Genomic DNA, 26,370 nt, shown 5'->3' with positions numbered 1-26,370 from the left:
TTCTACTTTTAATCAAGGCAAACAGGTTAAATCAGTGTACAGCAGAGGACTCAGGATATAGCCCATTTAACACACCTCGGGCATTTGTGTATGTATACATTCAGCAATATGTATCAACATTCTGTCTAGACATTTGTTTTGTTTTTATTTATATAATTCGTGTTGCCTGTATATTTACATTTTCATTGCCATATCTACACTATAGCTCCTGTGCATATGATGATGATAAAGCCTTTGAACCTTTTGAATCTTAATGAGAGCAGACTCCCTATTTGACTTTGCAAAAAGGTGTCAAGAAATGTGTCTGTAATTGATGACAATTGTGACTGAGAACTGTAATGAAACCTCCCAAACATAGTTTGAGTATTCAACTGAATGAGATTAATGAAAAAAGTAGACAGGTCAAAAAATGTATCGCAATGTAAATTTACAACTGAAAACTGTTTTATGAATACTGAACTTAACATTCTACCAAACTGACTAAAGTAACGTTGTTCCTGTTGTACGGTTGATGTGTAATACAAGTAAAGAAATGAGAAGCGTCGATTCCCAATATACAATGTGACGCTTTACTTGTTGTGACACTGATAATCCGGTTGTGGCGGCCCAGTTTGCCGCCCTGCTGTGATGAAGGTGTAGTGACAGATGAGGGCGGTGTGAGGACTCGCGGGCTCTTTCTTCAGCAGACATTTCCCCGGGTTTATTCGGGGCTTCACGGAACACTTCCTCTAGGAGGGACGCCTCACACGGCTGGGGAAGATGTCTGTGGCCGGGCTGAAGAAGCAGTTCCACAAAGTCAGTCAGGTGAGCCGTCCTCCTCCAGAACACAACCACTGTTCAGTCCGGACCCAGTGTGCAGCTGCGATAATGGAACCGTGATCAGACAGAATTACTGGTACCAAACTTCAGATTACTACAGGTAGCTGAGGGGGCTGTGACACGGTCCTCTGGAGGTAAAGCTGTCTGTGGAACGTCACTTTTCTATTTAGTTAAGTCTGTTTCGTACGGAGACAACGCACCGAACTCTGTTAAAATAATAGAACATGAAATGTATTCTTGAATAAGTAACACACATTGTTTGATTGAGTTTAATTGAGAGCGTTTACGAAACACTGATATCCATGAAACATCCGGCAGAGTTATTACCTCTCAACACACTAATTTAACACCATGTGCTAACGTTAGACACCGACCAGGAAAACATATAATACAATTCTTATGGAATCTTTGTATTTAAACAATCTTTGTCTGTTTGATTATAACCAATAATTGATAAGTGTTACCTGACTAATTTACTTAATACTTAAAACTGTTGTAGAGGGTTCTTATTGACAGATGCAGTGTGTATTCCTATCCCTAACACCTGCTTACTTTTTAAGGCAGTGCAGCCCGCTGATTGGACCATTGTGCATAGATGAATTCTTCTACCAGACCAGAAAGAGCTGGGTTTGACAGTTGGGCCCACTTGTTTTGTAGAGCTTCAATCATTAGTATAAGTTTTGTTATTATCTTATTAAAATGTTCTCTTTCTCTCTCTGTCAATAAGATGCATCTACATGTGACACGTGTCCCAATCAGACGCAATGCTCAGTGGGAATAGAAATAGGAAAAGGGCAGCCCAGCCTCACTGTTGCTTTTAAAGCCAGCTGCTTACTCGATGTTTGAGTAGATGATTAGATGAATAAAGCCAGAGTTTTCTGTATAACAAAGGTAGCTCTCCTTTACCCTGACTAGTACATCACCATTGCAACTTAAGCTGCAGACATAACCTAGTCCAGATTTATGTTAAAAGTTTGTATTGAAATCCACTACAACACAACTTTCACCAACTAGTCACTTTGAAAAAAGTGTCACCTTCAACAGTGGCTCTGTGAGAGATACAGATTGTCAGCGGAGGGAATACTATATAATACTTTAAACGGAAATCTTGTTGAGCTGTAACGCTACCCTATGTTAGCAATACATTATTAGAGTCACATTAATGACACGGGACAAAGCCCTGGAGTTACAGAAGCACTGTGATGCAGAACATGTGAGGAAGTTGGACGTCACTGTTGTCCACTGTTTTCTCGTTGTCTCTGGTCATTTGCCTACTCCTGCTCTAAAATGAGCCTTCTATAAATGGGCAGGGTGTATACATTAATGGTTAGTTAGTTTTACACTTACTTGCATGTAATATCCAGTATATCCCTCAAATCATAACGTCAGCACTTTGGATTATGTTTTCATACTGGTCTGTTTTCAAATGAGCTAGTAAAGGTCCATAGACTTTGTATCTAAAGGAACATTGCATCTAATGGAACCGATTTTTTTAAATGTGCAGTCTATTGATATTTATCACAGATAATATTCAATCAAAACACTTCATCTCAACTTTAGTTCGCCAAAAACGAAAGTGATTGACACGTCTCTGTCATTATGGGACAGTGTCAGACCTAAGTGCAGTTCGTATTATGTTTAAATCTGCTTCATCAAGTTCAAAATCTAAGAGCTGCAGAATAGGCAGCTGTCCAGTAGAAAAATAGATGGATTACTTGTGCATTTACACAGTTAGTAATTCTCTGCCAGCACACCTCTCTTATTTGCAGCAACAGGTTGCCGTAATCTTTTTTTAAATATTCGTATAATTAAAAAATAACCGGTAATCTATCGATTTTGTGGTTGTGTATCTATGGTTTTAGGCGTTTAGAATAGGGAGGGATGAAACCCTCTTTAATGGTCACACATGCAGAGCACACAGCACACACAGTGAAATTTGGCCTCTGCTTTTAACCCATCCTAGTACAAGGAGTCTAGTACTAGGAGCAGTGGGCAGCTATTGTACAGCGCCCGGGGAGCAATGGGAGTGGGGGGGAAGGGGGGGTGTCCGGTGCCTTGCTCAAGGGCACCACGGCAGGGCAGGAGGTGAACTGGGACCTCTCCAAGTAGAAGTCCACACTCCATATTTAGGTCTGGTCGGGGACTTGAACCAGCGACCCTACGGCTCCCAGTCCAAGCCCCTACTGACTGAGCCACTGCCAATTTAGGTAATAAGGAGAGAAACCCGGCTCTGAAATAGTTGAATGCAGCAGGAGGGACTGACACTGGGCTGGCTCCGTCATATATAGCAGAACTCCTCCAACGCTACACCCCGGCCAGAGCATTAAGGTCTGCTGACCAGCTGCTGCTGATAGTGCCCAAGACCAGGCTCGAAACCCGAGGTCATCGAGCCTTCGCAGCAACTGGCCCTAGGCTATGGAACACTCTGCCCCTCCATGTGAGGTCGGCCCAGACCCTAGGGGTTTTTAAATCGACACTAAAGACTAACTTCTTCTCCCTGGCCTTCTAGTCGGAGCGGAGCACGACTCCTGACATTTCCCTGTGTTTGATTTTTATATTTGCTGTTGTAATTTATTGTCTTCTGTCTTCTTTGGCTCGACCAAAAATCGTTTTTAAAATGTGCTATATAAATAAAACGTGATTTGATTTGATTTGACACAACCTCTCATCACCAGATAAATGTATATAGTTAATGGAACCAGGGACAAAGGCATGTGCTGTATATGTAAAATAAAGAATCTAATAAACTATTACATTAATAAACACATTCCTTCCACCCCATTAGATTAAAACTGGTGTCTTGTGTGACATTGATAGCTAACTGGATAGAGTGCTGACCTTGGACCAGCCTCTGTGGGGAAACTCACAGCTGGATGGAAATCTCAGGGTGGATATCTGGGCTCCATGCAGGGGATCCACCTGTGTACAAGCTGGTTGTGTGTTGTGATTGTATACTGAGAGAGTAGGCATGCTTTTTCTCTGTTTCACTTTCACACTCTCACTTATTTTTATTACAAAAAAACAGAATTTCTGTTAGTGAGCAGTAATTTCACATGTCATTGTGAACCGTATTTTCTACCAGATTTTCCATGGCACCTTTAAGATCTCTGTTGTCCTGTGAGTCCTGCAGTGAGGAGCAGGGGTTTCCTGCTGATGAAACACAGGGAGAATTATTTTGGAAACCAGACCGTATCGATAAGAATGATCACCCACGGGGAAAAAAAGCAAACAAAATATCCCTTTTTAGAGGTGTATGAGATGTCATGTACAAATATTGTGTGGAATTTCACCTGCTTCCTGAAGGTGAAATGCATAGGGAGACTGAGAGCAGATGCATCAATCTCTCCAAACCAGCCAATGATAAGTGGACAGGAAACCACTGTCACTTCCTGTTTATTTCAACCATATCTGAAACTATTTCCACAATGAAGATCCGCTCAGTGGGCATTGTTCATTTCCTCTTCAGTCAATACTGATCACTGAGCTGTAGGAAGCAGAGCTGCTGCTTTCTGAGGCTTGGAAATATGGCTAATAATGAAAAACTGTGTAGAAAATATCTGAAGTTTGAATTATAAAAAGTATTAAGCATCAATAATCATTTAAGTACAGTAGAAGAATATATGAGGGCCCAATCTCCCCTCCTCTATCAGTGCCTTGATAACAGCACTGTTGTTTCAGTGTACTGCTCAGTGTTCTGTGCAAAGTCCATAGTACAGTTGGAGTTTCATGGCTAATACTCCTGACGTCTTATACACAGAAATGAGTCGACAAGACCTGCCGTACCCACAATTACATTTCATTTAGCTGAAGCTTTTATCCAAAGCGACTTACATTAAGTATACGATATCCCTTTACTTCTCTGTGATTTCACTTTATTTAAAAGAGAGAAAGACTGCAAACTTGAAATAAATATATTTACTTTAGAGGCAACCCTAACCCTTCACCATTGACAACATGTGAAAATAGAACTGTGGTCTCCACAGCTGATTAAGCTATTAGACTATTTAAATCTTATTGTCACAACCCAAAACCTTGCAAGTTGTATAGCTAGTTTGTAGATGTTGTAGCTGATTTAGCCTTGTGTATTATGTGGACTTGTTAATATGAACTGACAACAGGGTAGGAATTTCACGGTGGCCATGACGGCCCCTCGGTCTGGTAGTGATGTCCCGAAAATAATTGTACGTCCTACGGCCACCATGGCCCTTGTGCCCCTCACACTGTTAACATCTCGAAGTTGCTTTAAAAGCGTCAGAGCAGTGGTCTGGTCTCTGAACTGCATTATGCTGCGTTCACACCGGACGCGATGCGAATATTCGCATTGCTCTAATCGCTCGAGTTTCACCGCGGCTGTCAGCTGTGTTTACTCGCATCATTCAAACAAGACGCGCTGGCCAGGACGCGACAAAATGAACATATTTTACCGTGATTTAATTGTAATACACGTTTCAAAATGATGCCGAAGTAACAACATACTGATAAAGGTTAGTAAAAACCATGAATCAATGCTTTGACAGGACGGCAGGCGAAAAACCTTTTAAAATGCGTGTTTTTCTGAATGGAGAATGGATCGATCAGGCTAAGCTAAAGTTGTAGCTGCTCCGTCCAAACTCACAGCAACATGATACAGACACAGATACAACAGCGACTGTATTCGCCATGACACAGACAGTCTGTGTTTTGTACTTGTTTAACTTTAGTCCAGTTTCTGAACAGATATAAGGAGCTGTGAGCTCTGAGTGCTAACGGCTGATGTTTTGGTTTTGTGGTTCCATGTCAGTGACGGCAGGCTGAGATCCTCACTGCTGATTGGCTACCACGAGAACGCGTCACGCGAATTTGGCGCTCGAGTTGAAATGTTTTATTAAAGAGACTCTCGTACACACACACACACGCACACACACACACACTTTGCATTTCAAAGTATTGCTTGTTCGTACAGTTGAATGTTGGAGCTTCACTGTGCACTGCTGAATGATGTATGTGCAGAGTTGGACCCTTGAAGGCTGTTTCTTCTGCTCTGAAATGGAATATATTTGTTACATATTAATAGAATTTTGATTTTATGATTTGATTTCGGATTTGTGAATGGGAGAAGTTGTAGATGGAAAGCATACCAAACACTAATTATTCAAAGTAGAGTATTTAATTTGATATACGGTAATACTAAGGAGGCATAGGCCTATATGATTATAATGTTTGACATTATTGATATTAAAAAAGTGATTTGTTTTCCATATCATTCGTTTGTTTTTCTTATCAGAAAGTGAAGTTATTTATTAGTAAGCTCGAAATCCTAATCTTTCCCTCAATGGCCTTTGTGCCCTAAAAAAATTTGTGACACCAAAGGCCAAATGGAAATTCCAAGCCTGACTGACAATCAATAACAAACAATGTATATTATGAAAATAGAAATGAATGCATAAAATCAACGAACGGGCTATACGAAAGAGAAAAGTAGCGGATACAACCGTTTGCGTTCTCATGCACATGCAGGAGGGAAGCAGCACAAGCTCTATCATCACCGTGAGATCACCACGGCAGAGGAATGGAGCAGAAACAACTGGGTTCAGTCAGGATGGTTTGATAAGATCCCCTTTCTAACGTTCACACGAGGCCGTAACGGAAACGCGGAAACGGACCCCGCAAACGATAACAGGTCCCAAGGTGGATAGATCTGCAAACGGAACGCTCTGGAGGGCCAAGCGGCTCAGTGTGTACGCCCTATACGATCATTTCCTGATAACGATGACGCAATAGCCCCGCCTCTCCCCACCTCTGCTGCTCACTGCTGTAGCATGGTCAGTAGCTACTGTCAGTAGCTACTGCTACTGCTACTGACCATGCTACAGATGTTAGTGCAAAATCTACAGCTCCTCTACCACAACCATCAGCAACAAGTGGACATGGAGAATTACATGAACTACATGTTGCTAAATCCACCGCGGGGCATAAACAGAAGGGCAACCATGCTCGGGGGTCTTCTTCGCTGCTTTTGGTGTATTTTGTGGCGAAAGTACAGCGCCACTTACAGGCCCGGCATATGTACTACAGCGTCTCCAGCGCTCCCGAGCGGTCTCGTGTGAATGGAATACTTTTTTTATATCGTATTCGGTTCGTTTGTGTTTCGTATGCGTTTGCGTGTAAATGGGGTCTAACTGTCAACTGAAATGTTGAGGCTCACATGCACAGAGGAGATCTGGTGGCAGACCATCCCTCAGCGGCAGTGAGTGTCAGTACATTTTGAAAGGCCGATCCGTTTTGATCTGATCTGGGCTCCTCACAGTGGGTCTGATTGGTTGGTAACATGTGTTAGCAGTATTCTGATCTGACTGTTGTTTGAGGAGAATGGATTAACAATTATATTTCATAACATTTCTTTCTTTACAAAAACGTAGGTTTTTTGTTGTTGTTATTGGCGTTTATCCTTCGAACAGCTGAAGGTAGAGGTGGGGAGAAAGAGGGTCCGCGGGTCCGCAGTGGAATTTAAAAATCTCAAGTTGCACCAATCAGAATCAACATACGTATTTACTATATGCATTAGTGTAATTTACGAGTTAAACTTATGAAGTGACTTGCATGTATTGCTCAGGGTTGGTGAGCCTCAGGGTCAGATCTGCATCACGTCTTCATCACAGGTCAGGGTACACACATTGTGTCATGCATGCCTGCAACTATCTTTACTGTGCAGCAGCAACATATTATCAGTATGACCTATGCACGGTAAACACACTTACTCCAGATAGAGATACAGCTGACACCTTGGTGAAAGGAATGCTGTTATTTCAACAACTTTTAATTGTAGCTGAACTTTATATCAGACAAAATGCTGTCATTTGATTTTCAAGCTCTCAAATATTGATTTTGGTATTGTCCTCAAAAATCCAGTATCAGGCTGCCGGGTTTGATGATGTCTCAAGGCCACCATTCTTCTTTCACAGTGGCAGTGTTTCCTGTTCTCTCTGAGTGACTCTTAACAGAGAAACTTGGTCGGAAAAAAAAGGAAAATGAAACATGAGTGGCACTGTCAATATGATTTTCTGTTCCACATGTGGCCTGAGTGAAGGGATAATAATGACGTTAAACTGACAGGGCTCTCCAGCTGACCTCACTGCTGACGCCAGCAGACAGATGTGTCCGGCCTCTAATGAGGACATTACAGGCATGACGAGGAAGGGTTGATCCAATAACGTGGCCCTGTCTAATCTGGGCCTTTTTCTCTAATAGTAGTTTCATAGAGGTTCATGGAAATCTAGTGAGGGTCTATTTTCAGTTCACAACCTTGTTAACACACGTACAGTTTATCAGGAGATGCTGTGATGATGTTAGGCTGCTGATATATCTGCCCGTCCGTCTGAAAGAAAACATGAACAATATGTCTGCTGCCTCTTCCTCCTCACACTGAAACTCGGACACGTTAACAGTTCCACCCACAGTCCAACAACCCTGATCCCCTACACACACACACACACACACACACACACACACACACACACACACACACACACACACACACACACAGTGAACTCTGAATAAAGGCTCTTTTCACTGTGTTATCTAGCCAAGGACATATCAAGCTTTTCAACCCACACACCTGACAAATGCGCACACATGACACACTAAACACACAACAACACATGCCTGTAAGGAGGCATACCTTCATACCTTTGATTTAGATGGTTTGGTATTTGAGTATATCTGTAGACTCATAGTAATATTAACTTGGTGAAGGGGTTTAAGGCAGCTTTGGAATGTATTCCTGCATGGTGTAATCTGTGAGGTTTCTGCTACTCTAAAGATAAGTGCAATCTTCACCACTCATTGTTTAATCAAAGGTGTGGCTTTCCAGGGATGAACACTACTGAGGTTTTACCATAGTTGAACTCATTCTGTGCCATTGGTTATTTCAATGTTGTATTTATACATATATTCAGTGGTGGAATTGAATGAAGTACATTAGGTCAAGTACTGTACTTAAGTACAATTATTAGATACTTTCCTTGAGTATTTCCATTTTATGCAACTTTATACTTCTACTCTATTTGTTTGAGCGCTTGAGTTACTAGAATCTTTTCAGATTCCGATTATAAGCTAACAAATCAACTAATTAATAAACATATTGATATATTAATATAAGTTCAGATATTTAGTAGCCGTATACAAAGTAATTTACATAAGCTCTACATTTACGAGCTGTTATAAACACATTAATGCATCAATAATCAAAATCTGTTATTAAATGTATATGATTCTCAAATGGGCCACTATAGGTAAAACAAGTGCTTTGAATTCTGGTACTTCAGTATATTTCTCTTGTGTACTTTTACTTAAGTTACATTTTGAATTGAAAACGTTTACTTGTTTCGGAGTAGTTTTACATTAAGTATTGCTACTTTTACTTAAGTAAAGAATATGAGTACTTTACCATCATTGTATATATTGTATATGCTTGTAATCCCCTGTCACCATAGAATTGTGTAAGTTGTAAAAATGGTCTAAAAAAGAACATTGCGAACAAAACGCTGTCCAGTGGTTTTACCAGACTGACAGTGGATGTGCTCTTTTTTGCTTGTTCCTGCTCTCATCATAGCTGCAGGCTCCAACTCACTCCCACACCATTGAACACACACTTTCTCTCTGCATTACAACTCCTTTGGGAGACACAGTGAAACAAAATGGTTCTGCTAACACACACAAACAGATAAACCAACCAGATACGTTGGAGGCTGTGCGAGATTAACCTGACCAAGAACACTTCATGGTGAGTACGGCGAAGACAATAAAGTTGTAACAAGCAGTAGCGCTGAGCAAAGTGACTAGAACGCGAGCACACACTTATATAAACACACGTATAAAGTAGCAGCGTGCATTGGTGAACAAAGAACCACGGCACTCTGGAGAAGAGGACAGAGTTGGAGAAGTCGCTTTTTTTTTTTAAATCTGGCTTCGTACGATTAAAAGCAACACAAGCATCGACCCCACGCAGTCCGCCATTGTTGTGAGCGACGTTGCCGAGAAAATCAGTGTCATTAACGATGATGTCATGATGTAGCACCACTTGGGCTCCGGGCGGTGGAAAACAAAAGTTCTCATTTAGTGCTGCAAGAACTGAGTTTCAGTGGAAAGCAGTGGCGTTTTCTCCTGGAGGCCAAGGGAAGCCAGGCTTCCCCTGTTTTTTCGGATTGTAGTTATAATTTTAATAAATAAATAAAAACACTTCGTTTAGTTTCGGAAATTCTTCTTTGCTGTGTGTTGCTGCCGGCCCGTCTCTCCCCCATTCTCATTGAGTATTTTACAAAGAGTGAAACAGCGCCCCTCTAGATGTTATGGTGAAACAGTAGATTGCACTCTCTGTTGCGAGAGGAGGCCAGCCGAAATTGGCTTCCCTTGGTGAAAAAAAATGGAGGGATTGACCAATCAGACAAGGCTGACGTCATGCCCCTGCCAAGCTGTGATTAGTCAGAGCCATGCCAAAGAAAGCCAGAGGCGGCTGGCTTCCCTTGCCTCACAATCCAATCAAATCGCATCAACTTAGTGGTGCAGTGACGCGTCCTAAAACCCGGAAGTAAGCTGCGCTCGGGTTCCCTCTACAAAAAAGCAATGGGATTTCTCCATAGGATTTTGGAAATGAGCTGGAAATAAGGTCTGTGGAAAACGAACCTGTTAGATAAATGCACGTTTTGTTCAGCCGGATAATATCCACATGTCTACTCTACTTTTATCATTTTCGAATCATAAATCTAATTGATAGATAGATAGCGTCACTGCACCACTCTCACCGCCGTTAGAAAGTAGCAACCAACTGAAGCAAGTGCAATTATGGAGGATGGAGATTTGGAGTATTTAATCAAAAATAATTCTACTAAACTTCCGCTACAGCAGCAATTAAAATTAAATCTGATGACAGGCCAATGCCCAAACTGGAGCTGTGTACAGCGAGGAAAAAAGGAGCGAATCGGACGTAAAACGTTAAAGGTCTCCTGATTTAGTTTGTGAATGAATGCTTATTAGAGTTTCGGCTGGGGAGTGCGTGCGGACCTGTCGGTTAGAAAGCAGGCGTGTGTAAGTCCTGCATCTGTATGATACAAATGTGTGTAAAATGATACCGGGCGCTGTAATCACTTCTTCTTCTCTTCGTTTTTCGCTGTAATCACTCATCTGGTTACAGCGTTACATTGTCCACCCGCCTCCACCCCCCCCCCCCACCCCCCAAAGTTATGGACCTAATGGTAAATCAAATGTCTTTTTTTAAATGAATACTTAATTTGTTATCCTTCCACCAACTGCAAACTGAACACAGTTTTCAGATTGTAACCAGAACCTAGCCTTTAGCTTGGTGTGGTGTCGTCAGGTCATGTGACCACACGGTAGTTCCTTTATAGCCTAACGTTACATTTCTGCTGATTGCATTTACGCTTCAACTATTATAAAAGCTGAATTTCATATTTTGAGATTATCCTGAAAATAAGGTCCAATATGTCCATAATGTCACAAGTCCAATAGAAATATCTTATTGCTTTTTGGTCGGGGGAGCCCATGCCATGGTATTTTCCGGGTCGGCCTGCAAAAATACGTCATCACTACAACGCTCTATTATGTTTGATATTATGCAGAATGAAAAACACTAAGATACTGTGCTGCTGTGTGAGTGTGTGTGTGCTCTCTACAAAGGAAGGAAAGAGCTGGGTGTTTGTCCCCGGCCCACCTGTAAGAGTTCAGAGTGCAGGAAGAAGATCACACAGATCCAACAACACAGCCACACAATCAAAGCCCCGACTGCTAACAAACCTGCAGCGCTTCAGCTGCTCTGATCTGTGTTTGGAAGATAAAAGGAACATCCTGGTGGTGTCGGTCGCAGCTCGCTGCAGTCCCTTCACCTCGAAGCATCTGTCTATCCAAACGTGTGTGTGTCTGCTGAGCCTAACAAACTCAGGCCTGCTCAGGATAGCTGCAGCTCTGTGTGTGTGTATTGAAAGCAGCCAGCAGCATGTTGCTCCAGCTGTCCCTTCGTGCATCTGGCCCCGAGCATGTCTTTGTAAATACATTTCATTTTTTCCTTCTAACTTGTTATTCTTTCCTAAGCATACTCAATACAATAAGACCAAGTGCTACCGAGGTGTCACTGAGCAAGGCACTGCTCCCCGGGCGCCGTACATACTGGCAGCCCACTGCTCCTGACACTAGGATGGGTCAAATGCAGAATGTACATGTCCCCTCTGTTGGAAGATTAAGGGTATATCAAAAGAAAGAAATAATAACACTTCAGGTTTCTTTCTTTCCAAAGCCCCCCCCCCCCCTCCCTGCATGGATCTGATCCAGAGACACACTGATGGAAAGGCTGAGAGCATTCATATACAAATGTATGTCATCAAAATAAATTGAAAAATGCTAAATCTGCACAATTTTTTCCAAACATATCGGTTTATTCTTTGTATTGAGACTGATGAAGAGATTTGCTGTTTTTAGCAGGTAGTGCACATAGAGCTTCTTCTCAGTAAATATACTGAAGTGGATTCAACTATTGTGACAAGCTTGTATGTTTGACAGAACTTTAAAGAAATATCATGTGTTTTCTTTCCAAGAGAGAGATGAGATGATAGATATGAGATTATCATATGTATCATGTTAAGCATGGTCTGAATGATGTAACAGCAAACAGCTGTAGCAGACAGTAGAGATGTATACTGGACCTCCCAGTTCAGTCCACTCTGCGCTACCCGCCTCTGACCCACTTGGTAACTACAACTGTCCGCTGCTGGCAGCACAATCAGCTGTGCCAGGTCCACTGAATACACAACCCAAGCTGTTATACTGTATATATAACTCCTATAACTCTTATCATCTAATAAGGTGGGCTTACTGTGGAAAATGTTTGAACATTTGAAAAAGCCCCTAAACTAAGAACAGTCCTTCATAATCATCATATGAAGATGTGTTTTCAAAGGCCTGGTGCTTCTGTGTAGAACAACCAGAGATAGGGATTGTTCGAACATTGGAAAGACTAACAAAGACTGTTATAATGACTTTGATTAACAATAGATTCTATCAAGAAATGATATGCTTTGTTTCTTAAAGTATTTTAATTGTCCAAATCCCATTTATGAATTTATCACGGTCATAGATTATTTGTAAGATTGGATCAGAGGTGCACGGATGTTGTTTGATGAAAGATAATCAGCTGAGATCCCATGAGATCCACTGCAGAGCGACGTCAGCACACTCTGCAGGGAGCTTCTGGAATCATGAGTAATGGGAGTTGTAAATGACCTGCTCGTTTCCAGGTGTGACTGAGGATCAGCAGACTTTCTCAAAGAAGGTGCCAGGTGATCAGGTCACATGATATCCTGGGGTCACACATTGTAAGAACCGTTGTTACGGCAACAAGAGCGAGATTTATAGATGTAGAATAAGACGCTTTATGTCCCAGCTATTATTGCCACATGTTATTTTCAGGATCACTTTGGATTTTCAGCCATCACAATGATGTGTATCTGGCTCGTAGGATTCATCTAATGAAAGACAGCAAAGCCTTTCAGATCGTCTTACTCCTCTTTTCATGGCAACAGGCTTTCCAATGATAGAAAACGGTATTCAACTTTTCATTGTTTCATTTGGATCTCCTGGGCATTTGGTTTACATGTCTGCTGTTATGAAGGGTTTGGCTGCTTGCCCTGTTGCTAATATTGAACCAAGTTTGTGAAACATTATTTTCCTTGTAACACTAAGAGGTATATTGTGACACTAAGAGGTATATGCCATTCAGCCAGTGCACGACGTACTGACAGAACTCATACGCTTTTACACAACAGCTCTCTGTATTCTCTGTGCTGTGTGCAGCTGCTCAGTGAGAAGATCAGCGGGGCGGAGGGAACCAAGCTGCACCAGGACTTTGTGGAGATGGAGAGGGTGAGTCCAGAGAGTTGAAATTCAAGTTTAACAACAATCTCTGAAGAGCATTTATCTGAGATGGTCTCGGAAAATAACTTTTTCAAAAAGACCTGATGGCGGATAATACTAACGTCTTCTTTTGGTCAGATTATTACTAAATGAGCTGCCACCTGAAGACACATATCAGGGTCCAGAAAGGGAGTGAAAACACATCTTTAGCACTCATTTTAAGATATAAGGATACAAAGATGTGAATAGACTTTTCTGTTATGTTTAGTTTGAGCTTTATTAACAACAATGAAGGTTTACGCAGTCGGAGGAAGATGGACATGTCGCTGAAACACCTTCCATCAATCTAACCAACACTTTTACTCTAAAGGACATCAAGAACACAACAAGCCTTACTGCAGCCTTCATCTGCTTTCAGTCCAGAATCAACTTCGCTGAGAAACTTCAGAATCTTCATTCATGTTATAATGTATTGTATATGTATAAACTATACTTATAAAATATGGTAATTCTGAACCATGAACCCAGCTTAGACAAGTGAATGATTGACTGAAATGAGTGTTTAAATATCCTCCAGAGCTGGAACATACCCATAACTGCAACATTTCTTTTTTTAATGTTCCTATTTGGCTCCCATTAGAAAATAGATGTGACCAACAAGTCCATGTTTGACCTCTTGTCCAAAACAACAGAATACCTGCAGCCTAACCCAGGTAACAAATACATATCGTATGCTATTTTGTCATCTGCCACTACAACACTGCCTTGTAAAATGAATCAGGGATGAATGTCTCCCTCCGCAGCGTCTCGAGCCAAACTGAACATGCTGAACACCATGTCTAAGATCCGAGGGCAGGTGAAGAACACCGGGTACCCCCAGTCTGAGGGGCTGCTGGGAGACTGCATGCTGCGCCACGGACAGGATCTGGGAGAGGACTCCATCTTTGGTACCCATCATCATATTCCACAAACACCTAGATAGTGGCCGTGCTGCAGAAAGCACATTGATGGGTTTCTCATTCAAGTTCAGAGGATCTCTGTATCAGTGTCTGCTGGTTCTCCTCCTGCAGGCTGCGCTCTGACCGATATGGGGGAGGCCATGAGGCAGATGGCCGATGTGAAGGACTCCCTGGACATAAGTGTCAAACAAAACTTTATTGACCCCCTGCAGCATCTACAGGACAAGGACCTGAAAGAGATCACGGTACATAAAGAGCAGCCACACTACACTACACGTTTGACACTGTTGACCACAACATATTACTAGACCGACTGGAAAACAGGGTGGGACTTTCGGAAACAGTTCTAAATTGGTTTGAATCCTACTTAAAGGACAGAAACAACTTTGTTTCTATAGGTAAATACACATCTGAGTTGACAAATATGACATGTGGGGTACCTCAAGGCTCCATCTTGGGGCCTCTTCTCTTTAACATCTACATGCTACCACTGGCTCAGATAATGAAGAACAACAAAATAAGTTACCATAGCTATGCGGATGACACACAGATTTACGTAACAATTTCACCAGGAGACTATGCTCCAATTCAAACACTGAGTAAGTGCATTGCACAAATCAATGACTGGATGTGTCAGAACTTTCTCCAATTAAACAAAGATAAAACTGAGGTAATGGTTTTTGGAGCCAAGGCAGAACGTATAAAAGTTAGCGCTGAGCTTCAGTCTGCAATGTTCAAAACAACAGATAAAGCCAGAAATCTAGGTGTAGTCATGGACTCTGACCTGAGTTTCAACAGTCACATTAAAACAATAACTAAATCAGCCTACTATCACCTAAAGAACATATCTAGGATTAAAAGACTAATGTCACAGCAGGATTTGGAAAAACTTGTCCATGATTTTATCTTCAGTAGACTCGACTACTGCAATGGTGTCTTCACAGGTCTCACTAAAAAATCTATTAGAAAGCTGCAGCTAATTCAGAACGCCGCTGCTCGAGTCCTCACTAACACTAAGAAAGTGGATCACATCACTCCTGTTCTGAAGTCCTTACACTGGCTTCCTGTGTGTCAAATAATAGATTTCAAAATATTGTTGCTGGTTTATAAAGCTTTGAATGGTTTAGGCCCAAAATACATGTCTGACCTACTGCTAAATTATGAACCATCCAGAACTCTCAGGTCTTCAGGGACTGGTCAGCTTTCTGTCCCCAGAGTCAGAACTAAACATGGTAAAGCAGCGTTCAGTTATTATGCTCCAGAAACCTGCAGGTCCGCTGCAACTCTTACTACTTTTAAATCCAGGCTGAAGACTTTTCTTTTTGTCGCCGCTTTTAATTGAACTATTCACATCTTAAACTGCACTGTAACTTTTATCCATGTATTTTTTCTTTTAATGTTTATTTTATTATCTTTTCTTTTTAATGACTGATTTTAAATGCCATTTTCTTAATGTCTTTCATTTTTTGTAAAGCACTTTGAATTGCCTTGTGTTGAAAGGTGCTATATAAATAAACTTGCCTTGCCTTGCCTACACTACGAGAATGTATTGATGTTATTCCGTGCTTTAAAACCTTGCCCTCAAATTCTAATCATTTTGACAGTGTTTAAAACACAGTGTTTCTTCCGGCGCCGCGCTAGTGGCAGCCAGTTACAGCAGCTCTTACTCACACTGAGTAGTTTTCCTTATATTTACTTATTTTGTGCCTATCTTATCTTTTTATTTTTATTGTATATACTTTGTTTAACTTATACTTGCACTATGGACGTCAGGCCCGTACTTTTTGCACTCTTTTTAGTACTGTTTATGTTAGCCTTCCGTAGCATGGCAATGCTAACCGGCGATAGACCCGCTGTTCCCCGCAAGCTGAGGAGAAAGAGACGGGGACGCCGTGCCGGGGCAAAGCTGCGAGCCAGGAGGAGACGATACAGACCTGTCCTTCCATCTATCACCATGGGGAATGTGAGATCTCTTCCCGAACAAGATGGACGAGATCGCGGTGCTGACCCGGCATAAGAGGCAGTATCGGGAGAGCAGTATCCTTGTGTTTACTGAGACGTGGCTAACGGAGTTAACCCCGGACACTAACGCTACACTGGATGGTTTTCATCTGCTGAGGGCGGACAGGACGAGAGAGAGTGGTAAGAGGAAAGGAGGAGGGCTGGCTGTGTTTGTGAATGATAGATGGTGTAATCCAGGGCACACCACTATTAAAGAACGAATCTGCAACAGGGACATAGAGCTGTTAGCCGTGGACCAACCTCTGGTCCACAGACAGCCGGTGCCCACACGCACGTGAAGAAGTGGTCTGAGGAGGCCCTGAAAGACTGTTTTGACACTACCGCGTGGGATGTGTTCACTGACTCTCACGGGGAGGACATTAACGGCCTTACAGACTGCATCACAGACTATATTAACTTCTGTGAGGAAAACGTCGTACCCACCAGGACTGTACGGTGTTTTCCCAACAACAAACCCTGGGTTACCCCTGGAATAAAGGCTCTCCTGAAGGACAAAAAGAGGGCCTTCAGATCTGGCAACAGAGAGGAGCTGAAGACTGTACAGAGGGAGCTGAGGTGGAAAATCAGAGAGGGGAAAAACAGCTACAGGAAGAGGATGGAGGAACAGCTGCTGCAGAGGAACGTCAGCGGAGTCTGGAGAGGCCTGAAGACCATCTCTGGCTACAAAGAGCCAGACTCCCAGGTCCGGGGGGACCGCCAGTGGGCAAACGACTTGAATAACTTCTTCAACAGATTTGATCAGTCATGCGTCTCCCCCCCCGACCCATTCCCCCCTGCTGCACCCCCCATTGTCCCCACTGCCTGGAAATGTCCCTGTCACCTCTCCCACCTCTACTCAGGCCTCTTTCACACGGGAACGTTTGCGTTTATGCACAGTATGCGTATTCAAAAAAGTCTTCCGTTCACATGCATTCGTTTCATTTAACGTGTCTGTTCAAACGAGACCGCTGGAAACGCTGTAGTACATATGCCGGGACTGTAAGTGGCGCTGTAACTTCCGCCAAAATACACCAAAAGCAGCGAAGAAGAGCAGCCCAGAGCAGCCCCGCAGCAATGTTGCCATGGCTACCCTTCTGTTTACGCCCGCGGTGTATTTAGCAACATGTAGTTCATGTAATTCTCCATGTCCACTTGTTGCTGATGGTTGTGGTAGAGGAGCTGTAGATTTTGCACTAATATCTGTAGCATGGTCAGTAGCAGTAGCACTAGCAGTAGCTACTGACAGGAGGAAGTGTGTGTGGCGATTGCTGGTATTCAGCGGGATATAGTCATTTCCTCAGCATATGGATAAATGCAACGGGGAAGTTAACTGAAAGAAACCGAATCTGTGGATATTGCATCGACCGACCAAGAAGCACGTCTCCGTGGAGAGGACGCGCTCAGAAAGAGAGATATTCTCTACAAACACCGGGTGAGATCGCTCCTTTGTCAATATAATGGATCAATGCATGAAATCTGACTCTGTTTATTTTGTTTGAGGAGTATATTGGGCGTTAACAATTCTGGTTTGCCTTTTATAATATTATTTCATTCAAGAACCCCTTGTGCGTTTAATTAACACAGCTATTTTTGATAGTTGCTACAGCAGTGAGCAGGAGAGGTGGGGCTATCGTTATTTTTTCAGGAAATATTCGTATCGAGCTGATTACACGGACTCGGTTGACCCCCCATAGCGTTTCGTTTGCAAATCTATCCACCTTGGGACCCGTTATCGTTTGTGGGGTCAGTTTCTATCGGCCTCGTGTAAATAATAGGGCTATACGCACGCGAAATTATGCAGATACAAGCAGTTTTCTCCTCGTGTAAACGGCGCCTCAGCCCCGGTCATCAGCTCACAGACACCTCTCACATCAGCCCCTGGTTCTTCTCCACCCGCTGACGACACCTTGTCCTTCACAACCAACCAGGTGAGGAGGGAGCTGCAGAAGTGTAAGGCGAGGAAAGCGGTGGGTCCAGATGGCATCAGCTCGAGGCTCCTCAAATCCTGTGCGGATCAGCTGTGTGGGATTGTGGAGCTTCTATTCAACCTGAGCCTGAAGCAAGGGAGGGTACCACAACTGTGGAAGACGTCCTGTGTGGTACCTGTGCCAAAGACCCCTCGTCCCAAGGAATTCAACAGCTACCGGCCGGTGGCGCTGACATCACAGCTGATGAAGACCCTGGAGAGGCTGGTCCTTGGACACCTCCGGCCCATTGTGGCACCATCAATGGACCCGCTGCAGTTCGCCTACCAGCCTGCCATCGGTCATCTACCTGCTGCAGAGGTCCCTCTCCCACCTGGAGAAGCCGGGGGGCACTGTGAGGATCATGTTCTTTGATTTCTCCAGTGCCTTCAACACCATCCAGCCCCCGCTCCTGGGGGACAAGCTGCAGCTCTCGGGGGTGGATCACCACCTCACCTCCTGGATCCTGGACTACCTCACCAACCGCCCACAGTACGTGAGGACCAGGGAGTGTCAATCAGACACCATCATCAGCAGTACGGGGGCCCCCCAGGGGACGGTGCTGGCACCGTTTCTCTTCACCCTCTACACTGCAGACTTCACCCACAACACTGCAACCTGTCACCTGCAGAAGTTCTCTGACGACTCCGCCATCGTTGGCCTCATCTCCAACGAGGACGCCAGGGAGTACAGGGAGCTGACACAGGACTTCACCCTCTGGTGCCAGAGGAACCACCTCCAGCTCAACGCAACGAAGACCAAGGAACTGGTGGTGGATTTCAGACGGCGTCAACACTCCCCCCCAACACCAGTGAACATCCAGGGAGCGGACATTGAGATTGTGAAATCTTACAAATACCTGGGTGTTCACCTGGACAATAAACTGGACTGGACTGATAATTCTGCTGCTCTGTACGAGAAGGGACAGAGCAGACTCTTTCTGCTGAGGAGACTGAGGTCTTTCGGGGTGCAGGGGGCACTCCTTCAGACTTTTTACGACTCTGTTGTGGCACCAGCCATTTTCTATGGTGTGGCCTAATGGGGCAGCAGCATCTCGGCTGCTGACAGCAAGAGACTGAACAGACTGGTAAGGAAGGCCAGCTCTGTCCTGGGGAGTCCTCTGGACACTGTGGAGGTGGTGGGAGACAGGAGAATGTCCCTGCTGGACAATATGTCCCACCCCCTCCAGGACACCCTGTCCTCACTGTGCAGCTCCTTCAGCGACAGGCTGCTGCACCCCAGCTGTCACACGGAGAGATACCGCAGGTCCTTCCTTCCTGCAGCGGTCAGACTATTCAACCAGCACAGGCCCTTGTAGACCCCCCCCCCCTCCCCCCTCCCTTACACACACCACAACACAGACTATATCACCCCTTGCTGCTAAATACCAATCAACTATGTGCAATATGTGCTATATGTGCAATATATATATATGCCGTTAATAACTGTGTAATTTATAACTGGCTGCTAAATCCTAAGAACTGTTAGAGGATTTGTATTTTGAAAAGTATTTTTCTTTTACTTTTATTTTTTATATTATATTTGTTATTATATCATAACTTAGTACTTTTTTCTTAACATAGGTAACATTAAGCTGTCTGTGGCTCTTTCCTGCTGTAATGATGCAAATTTCCCCTCTGTGGGACTAATAAAGGTATTCTGATTCTGATTCTGATTCATTCTGACATCAGAATGAAACACAAAGGACTGAAGACTGTTGAAGAGCCAGCGAGGCAGTTATGTATGGAAAAATGTTTATTTTGGCAAGACAGTTTTAATATTCTCTACATTTTGTTTAATTAAAGGTGGGGTAGGTAATTTTGGAGAAACCAGCTCGAGTGCGCTAGAATTTGAAAATACACAACCGGAAAAAATCTGCCACTTCCTTATAGAGCCCCTCCTCCAACACACACGAACGCGCACATGACCAATGAGGGCACGAGATAAGTTTGTGCACAGATGGAAGGCTGACAGGCAGGTAGGCCATCCAGTTATTTTAGCCGGGCCGGCTAAAATGATTGGTCGTGCTTTTTACAGTATTACGGCTTCTACAGATGACATTTTTTTATGGATGTTTTGTCAAAGCACTTAAGATATTCATTGCTATCGGGATGTTAAGAGCATTCCATGGAATATAACAAAAAGTGTATCTCGAGCCAGTTTCTCAAACTTACCTACCCCACCTTTAAAGGATTTATTATAATGATACAGTTTTTGTTTTGTATGTATTGATGTTTTTGGACTATGCTGAGGTTTGTGTTGGTTATTGTTTACGACAGATTTAACAGATTATAGTGCGTATGTCCAACAGTTGAAATGGCGTTGCGGCAGTAAGAGGAGCCTGCAGGGGAGGGTCGTTAAAGTTTTCGACGTATTAGTGCACAACATGTCAGCGTGGTAGCTTGAACTAAAGGTTTGAACTTTTGGAAGTCAGAAAGAAATCTGGCCTAAGAATGTATGACTCTGGATTAACAGCCACTATAATGTGCTTCAAACTCTGATACACCTTTGGCTCTTTGTTTTATGTGGGAACAATTAGGAGCCAGTTATGTATAAGACATTTGTTTGCTTGTTGACTCCTACTATTTGGATCTATACGTTTAAGTACAGTAATAACAGATAATATTAAAGGTCTTGAACAGACTTCAGTATTCATTTTGTGTAATTGTGTACTGTTATTTAAGAGCGCCCCCTACTGCATGTGTTTCAGTCCCGCTGTAGAACTGTGGAGTGGAAGCTCGCTGTTTCCAAACCATGTAACACATGTTATACATTTGGCAAAAGAAAAGGAATGGTCAAATAATTGAAATATTATTTAACCTAACCTCTTTGTGTTGCAGCACCACCTGAAGAAGCTGGAGGGCCGCCGGTTAGACTTCGACTATAAGAAGAAGCATCAGGGGAAGATCCCAGACGAGGAGATCCGGCAGGCGGTGGAGAAGTTCGACGAGAGCAGAGAGCTGGCCGAAAGGAGCATGTTCCACTTCCTGGAGAACGACGTAAGAGAGGGGAAGCTTCTGATACATTATTATACAGTCCCAGATAATGCAATGTTCACACAAGAAGCCACAACGCATCAGTATTGTCAATTTCATCTACAAACATGAAGCTGGTCACAGCTGCAGACAAGCTACAAATCAGAGTTAACCTCATCGCTTTCAAAACGCATCAACCAATCAGAGCTTATGCTTGACCCCCGGCCCCTTACTTTCCCCCCACTGAAGAATTTAAGAGAAACGTAGGCCGGTTCTCAGAGCGAGTTAACAACAACCTACGTCAACGAATGCTTGAGCAAAAATCCAACAGCAACTCTGCAGCGATACAGCTGAGGCTGTTGTGGTGCTCTTAGTCGCCTGTAAGATTTAACATTACATATCACTTATACGCGGACGATATCCAGCTCCACATTTCGTTCAAACCTAGTGAGGCTTTTAGGATATCTAGGCTCTAATGGCGCATTTCCACTGCAGCGCGGAGCACTGTTTAAGCGTGCCGTGCCAAACCCGGCCCGTTTTTTGTTGCGTTTCCACTAGGGGTAGTTCCGGCTAACGGGTACTTTTTCACAGTTTTTCTGGCTCTCCAAAATCGTGGTTCTTTCCGGGCCAACAACCGGGCTGAATATGCTAAACTAGTGAGAGATTCGCTGGCAAGGGGGCTACAACTACAACAAAATGAACATATTTTACCATGATTTAATTGTAATACACGTTTCAAAATGATGCCGAAGTAACAACATACTGATACCGGTTAGTAAAAACCATGAATTAATGCTTTGACAAGTCTGCAGACAGACGGCAGGCGAAAAACCTTTTAAAATGCGTGTTTTCTGAATGGAGATCGGCTAAGCTAACGTTGTATATGCTCCGACCGTCCACACTCACAACAACGGCCTATACAGACATAAAGCAGCGACTGTATTCGCCATGACACAGGCAGTCTGTTGTTTGTACTTGTTTAACTTTTGTCTAGTTTCTGAACAGATATGAGGAGCTGTGAGCTCTGAGGGCTAACAGCTAACAGCTGATGTTTTGGTTTTGTGGTTCGCATTGAAGATGACGTCACGGCTCCGCCTGCACTGCGTTACCATAGTTACTGCCCCAGTACTAAACTGTAATGGAAACGCAGCATAAAGTGAGCCTGGCCTACCAAGGCCTAACTATACCGTACTAAGCCGTGTGAGGCCCTGCAGTGGAAATGCGCCATTAGACTGTCTTAGTGCTATTAAGGCAGGGGTGGGGAACCTCCGGCCCCCGGGCCGTATACGGCCCGCGAGACCATTTGGTACGGCCCTCGAAGTAATTTATAAACACACGCAAAAAAGAAAAAAAATTAAGAAAAGTCTAGACCGCAAAAAAATTAAACATTCGAGTGCCTGTTTTTCCTGGCCAAGGTCAGGGTCCTTGAACACAACACGAGCCTAACGTGTCATCACGTGGTATATGTCAGGTCTGACAGGGGTGCAGTTCTGACGGAGAGCACCAGAACGCCGCTCCGGCAGTTCAGAAATTGCAGTACCCATAAGGAGCCGTACACATGCCACCGTTTTTGCGTGGCTGTGTCTTTAGTTGAAAGCCCAGTGGCGATCTGTTCATCTGTCATACTGATCATACAGTCACTAACTTTGTTGTTATTAGCATCTGGTTAGCTAGCTATGCTAACGAATATAAGAAGCTTCTACAACCAGTGAGGTAAAGGCACATCTTTATATGATCATTATAGTTATAAAAAAATAAGAGAATAAAGTAAACAGGTATAAAATACTATATGACAGTAAAAAAAAGTTGTTATTGTAAAATATGATTTGAAAAATATCCATAAAGAAAAAGAAATCTGCTTACAGTTCTGTTTCATATGGATGTTGAGAGATGTATCCATAGATCTCTTAATGTTGCTCTCAAAGTGCACCAGATTGATGCTTTTAACTTCAACATTTAAAAAGAAATCTTCCCGGACCCCCTAGAGGAGGTTAGGTCCCCCCCCCATTTAAATCATGTCCACATGGATAGGAAACTAAATACATTTGCACACATCTTGTGTCCATATCTTTCTGTTTTGATGGTCATGCCACAACCGTGCACGTGCATGCATACGCGAGTCATGGTAAGGTATCTGGATTAAGATTTTTCTTTTTCTTTGCACAGCATGAAAGAAAGGCCAAATGAATGGGCTGTGATTTTAGTATTTTTAAGCAGAGGTCAATCATTTGTACGGCCCTCGGAGGATGTTGAAAAAATTGAAATGGCCCTTGAGAGGAAAAAGGTTCCCCACCCCTGTATTAAGGACGGCAGAAAAGAGGTTCTGGTTGTTGCACCAGAAAAGGTTGTACCCATGATTTTGCAATGTATTGGACCATATTCCTCTGCTGCCAACTCCAAACTACGTAACTTAAAGGTCCCATGTCATGCTTTTCCATTTATTACCCGTCCCCTTGTGTGTTATGAAGGTTTGTATGCATGTAAACGGTGTGCAGAGTCAAAACCCTCAAAGTACACCCTGTAGGGAGTAAAACTCTAACACAGAAAATACCTCCCCAAAACGCCTCGTTGGAGATACGTCATTGTCCATTGTTTACTTCCTGGGTGTTGTGACGTAGGAATGGCCAGTAGCCACGCCCAGAGCTATGACGCGATACGGTCATGCGGTACCCGGAACGAAATGGCCCAATCCGTGGAGCCGTTACGTTACGTCCGCGGAGCCGTTACGTTAAGCCCCCGCTGATTGGTCCAAATTGACCAATCCACGGACTTCCTCACACACACACTCTCAGCTGATTTCTCCTCCCTGGCTGCAGGCTGATAACAGACAGTTGGGATCGCGGCAAAATTCTCTCTGCAGACCCATTCTCACAGCGTTTATCAACCTTTTTCTTACTCAATATCAAGCCACACTTATTGTTTTTACTTCGGCTGTGACTTTGTGTGTGCTCAGGATGAGTTTGGCTGTGTTTCGCTATGTATCCTAAACAAGGAAACAACACCTCCACGGAGCTCAGCGCGATTCACAACGTCCCGACCAATCAGAGCACACTGTGCTCACAGGGAGGGTGGGGGCTGGAGCTATTGGAGCTACAACGAGCCGTTAAAGGCAGAGAGTGAAATTCAGTGAATACACGTAGTTTACAGAGATGCTGTATGAGAAACCAATGTGAGTTTGGAAAATTGCACAATATAAATCTATTCTAGTAGACCTCAACAATGGAATTATGATCAGTGGAAATGGCCATGACATGGGCCCTTTAAGGGTAATATTTAATCAATCCGTGTCGTTTGACAGCCATGTTAGGCAACTGACCAGATCTTGTTTCTTCCACCTACGAAACATTAGTAAACTGAGATCTGTAGTTTCAACGTCTGACCTAGAGATGATTATACATGCATTTATTTTTATCTCGCATTGACTACTGTAACGCACTTTTCACCTCTCTCAGCATGTCTGCTCTTGGTCGTCTGCAGGCAATCCAGAATGCAGCTGCTAGACTTCTCACCCGGTCAAATAAACGGTCCCACATTACCCCAATACTTAGATCTCTTCACTGGCTCCCTGTAGCTTATATGTGGAATATGGAAATTGTGCAATTGGCAGATAAGCAGCAATGAAACTTGAGAATAGCTAATCATTTATCAAGTTCCTTCAAAACATCAGCCCGCCCACTCAGGTAAAATATGCTCAGTCCTACTTACTCACCTTAAGACCCGTGGTGATCGAGCGTTCGAGGCCGCGGCTCCTAAGCTATAGAACGCTCTGCCCGCTCACCTACGGTCCGCAGACTCTGTTGACTCCTTTAAAACTAATTTAAAGACATTCCTGTTTGGGCAGGCGTTTGGGTAACCTGTGCTTTTATTTTATTCTATTTTATCCAATGTTTTTATTGTGTTTTTGTGTTTTTAGCACTTCTTAACACGTGGTTTGTGTGATCATTTATTATTTTATGATTCCTATGATGTTTTAATGTTTTGTCAATCACTTTGACTGTGACTTTGTCTGTGAAAAGCGCTTTATAAATAAATGTTACTTACTTACTTACTTACTTACTGTAGTGTGAGCACAATATTTAAGGAAAGTTAAAGGTCACCTATTATGCAAAATCCACTTTTGAATGTCTTTTCTACATGAATATGTCTCCCCTCTGTGTTAAGAGACTCTGAAAGTCTCAGGAACAAAAAACCCCTCTCTTTTCTTTTTTAACCAAACCTCTCTCAGAGGGGCGTGGGGAGTGGCTCCTTATTTTCATCTAAAGTAACAGACAGAGAATCAGCACTTTTGAAACAGGGCTGAAACAGAGGGGATTATGGGATGCTGCAATGATCTCTGTGTGTGTGTGTGTGTGTGTGTGTGTGTGTGTGTGTGTGTGTGTGTGTGTGTGTGTGTGTGTGTGTGTGTGTGTGTGTGTGTGTGTGGTGTGTGTGTGTGTGTGTGTGTGTGTGTGTGTGTGTGTGTGTGTGTGTGTGTGTGTGTGTGTAGGTGGAGCAGGTCAGTCAGCTGGCAGCTCTGATGGAGGCGGCCCTGCAGTACCACAGGCGGTCGGAGGAGACCCTGCAGCAGCTCAGAGTGAGGCTGCAGGAGAGGTGAGAGGTCGGGACAGTGAAAGCATCAAGTCAGCAGCACATTCACAAACTATGGTGTCAATGTAAATGAATGTTCTAAATGTGGGAAAGGCTCACCATTGCCAAAGAGATACCTGCTAGTGATGTGTCGGTCGCGAACGAGCCGATTCTTTTGAACGGCTCTTT

At 43.4% G+C, this 26,370-nt stretch overlaps 1 protein-coding gene across 1 annotated transcript in view; it reads left to right on the top strand.

Moving 5' to 3' along the window:
* Nucleotides 1-658: 658 nt before the first annotated feature.
* sh3gl3a (SH3-domain GRB2-like 3a) overlaps nt 659-26,370 on the top strand; it is a 30,798-nt gene continuing 5,086 nt past the window's right edge. The window contains exons 1-7 of the mRNA XM_034130543.1: nt 659-804; nt 13,657-13,725; nt 14,357-14,429; nt 14,520-14,663; nt 14,787-14,920; nt 21,481-21,639; nt 26,102-26,205. Coding sequence (XP_033986434.1) covers nt 760-804; nt 13,657-13,725; nt 14,357-14,429; nt 14,520-14,663; nt 14,787-14,920; nt 21,481-21,639; nt 26,102-26,205 — 728 coding nt within the window. The 5' untranslated portion in view covers nt 659-759. The remainder of the gene's footprint in view (nt 805-13,656; nt 13,726-14,356; nt 14,430-14,519; nt 14,664-14,786; nt 14,921-21,480; nt 21,640-26,101; nt 26,206-26,370) is intronic.

The sequence above is a fragment of the Trematomus bernacchii genome, unplaced genomic scaffold, assembly GCF_902827165.1.
Source record: "Trematomus bernacchii unplaced genomic scaffold, fTreBer1.1, whole genome shotgun sequence".
Classification (NCBI taxonomy): Eukaryota; Metazoa; Chordata; class Actinopteri; order Perciformes; family Nototheniidae; genus Trematomus; species Trematomus bernacchii.
Note: the sequence above shows the minus strand (reverse complement) of the source record. Positions and strands in the feature narration are given on the sequence as shown.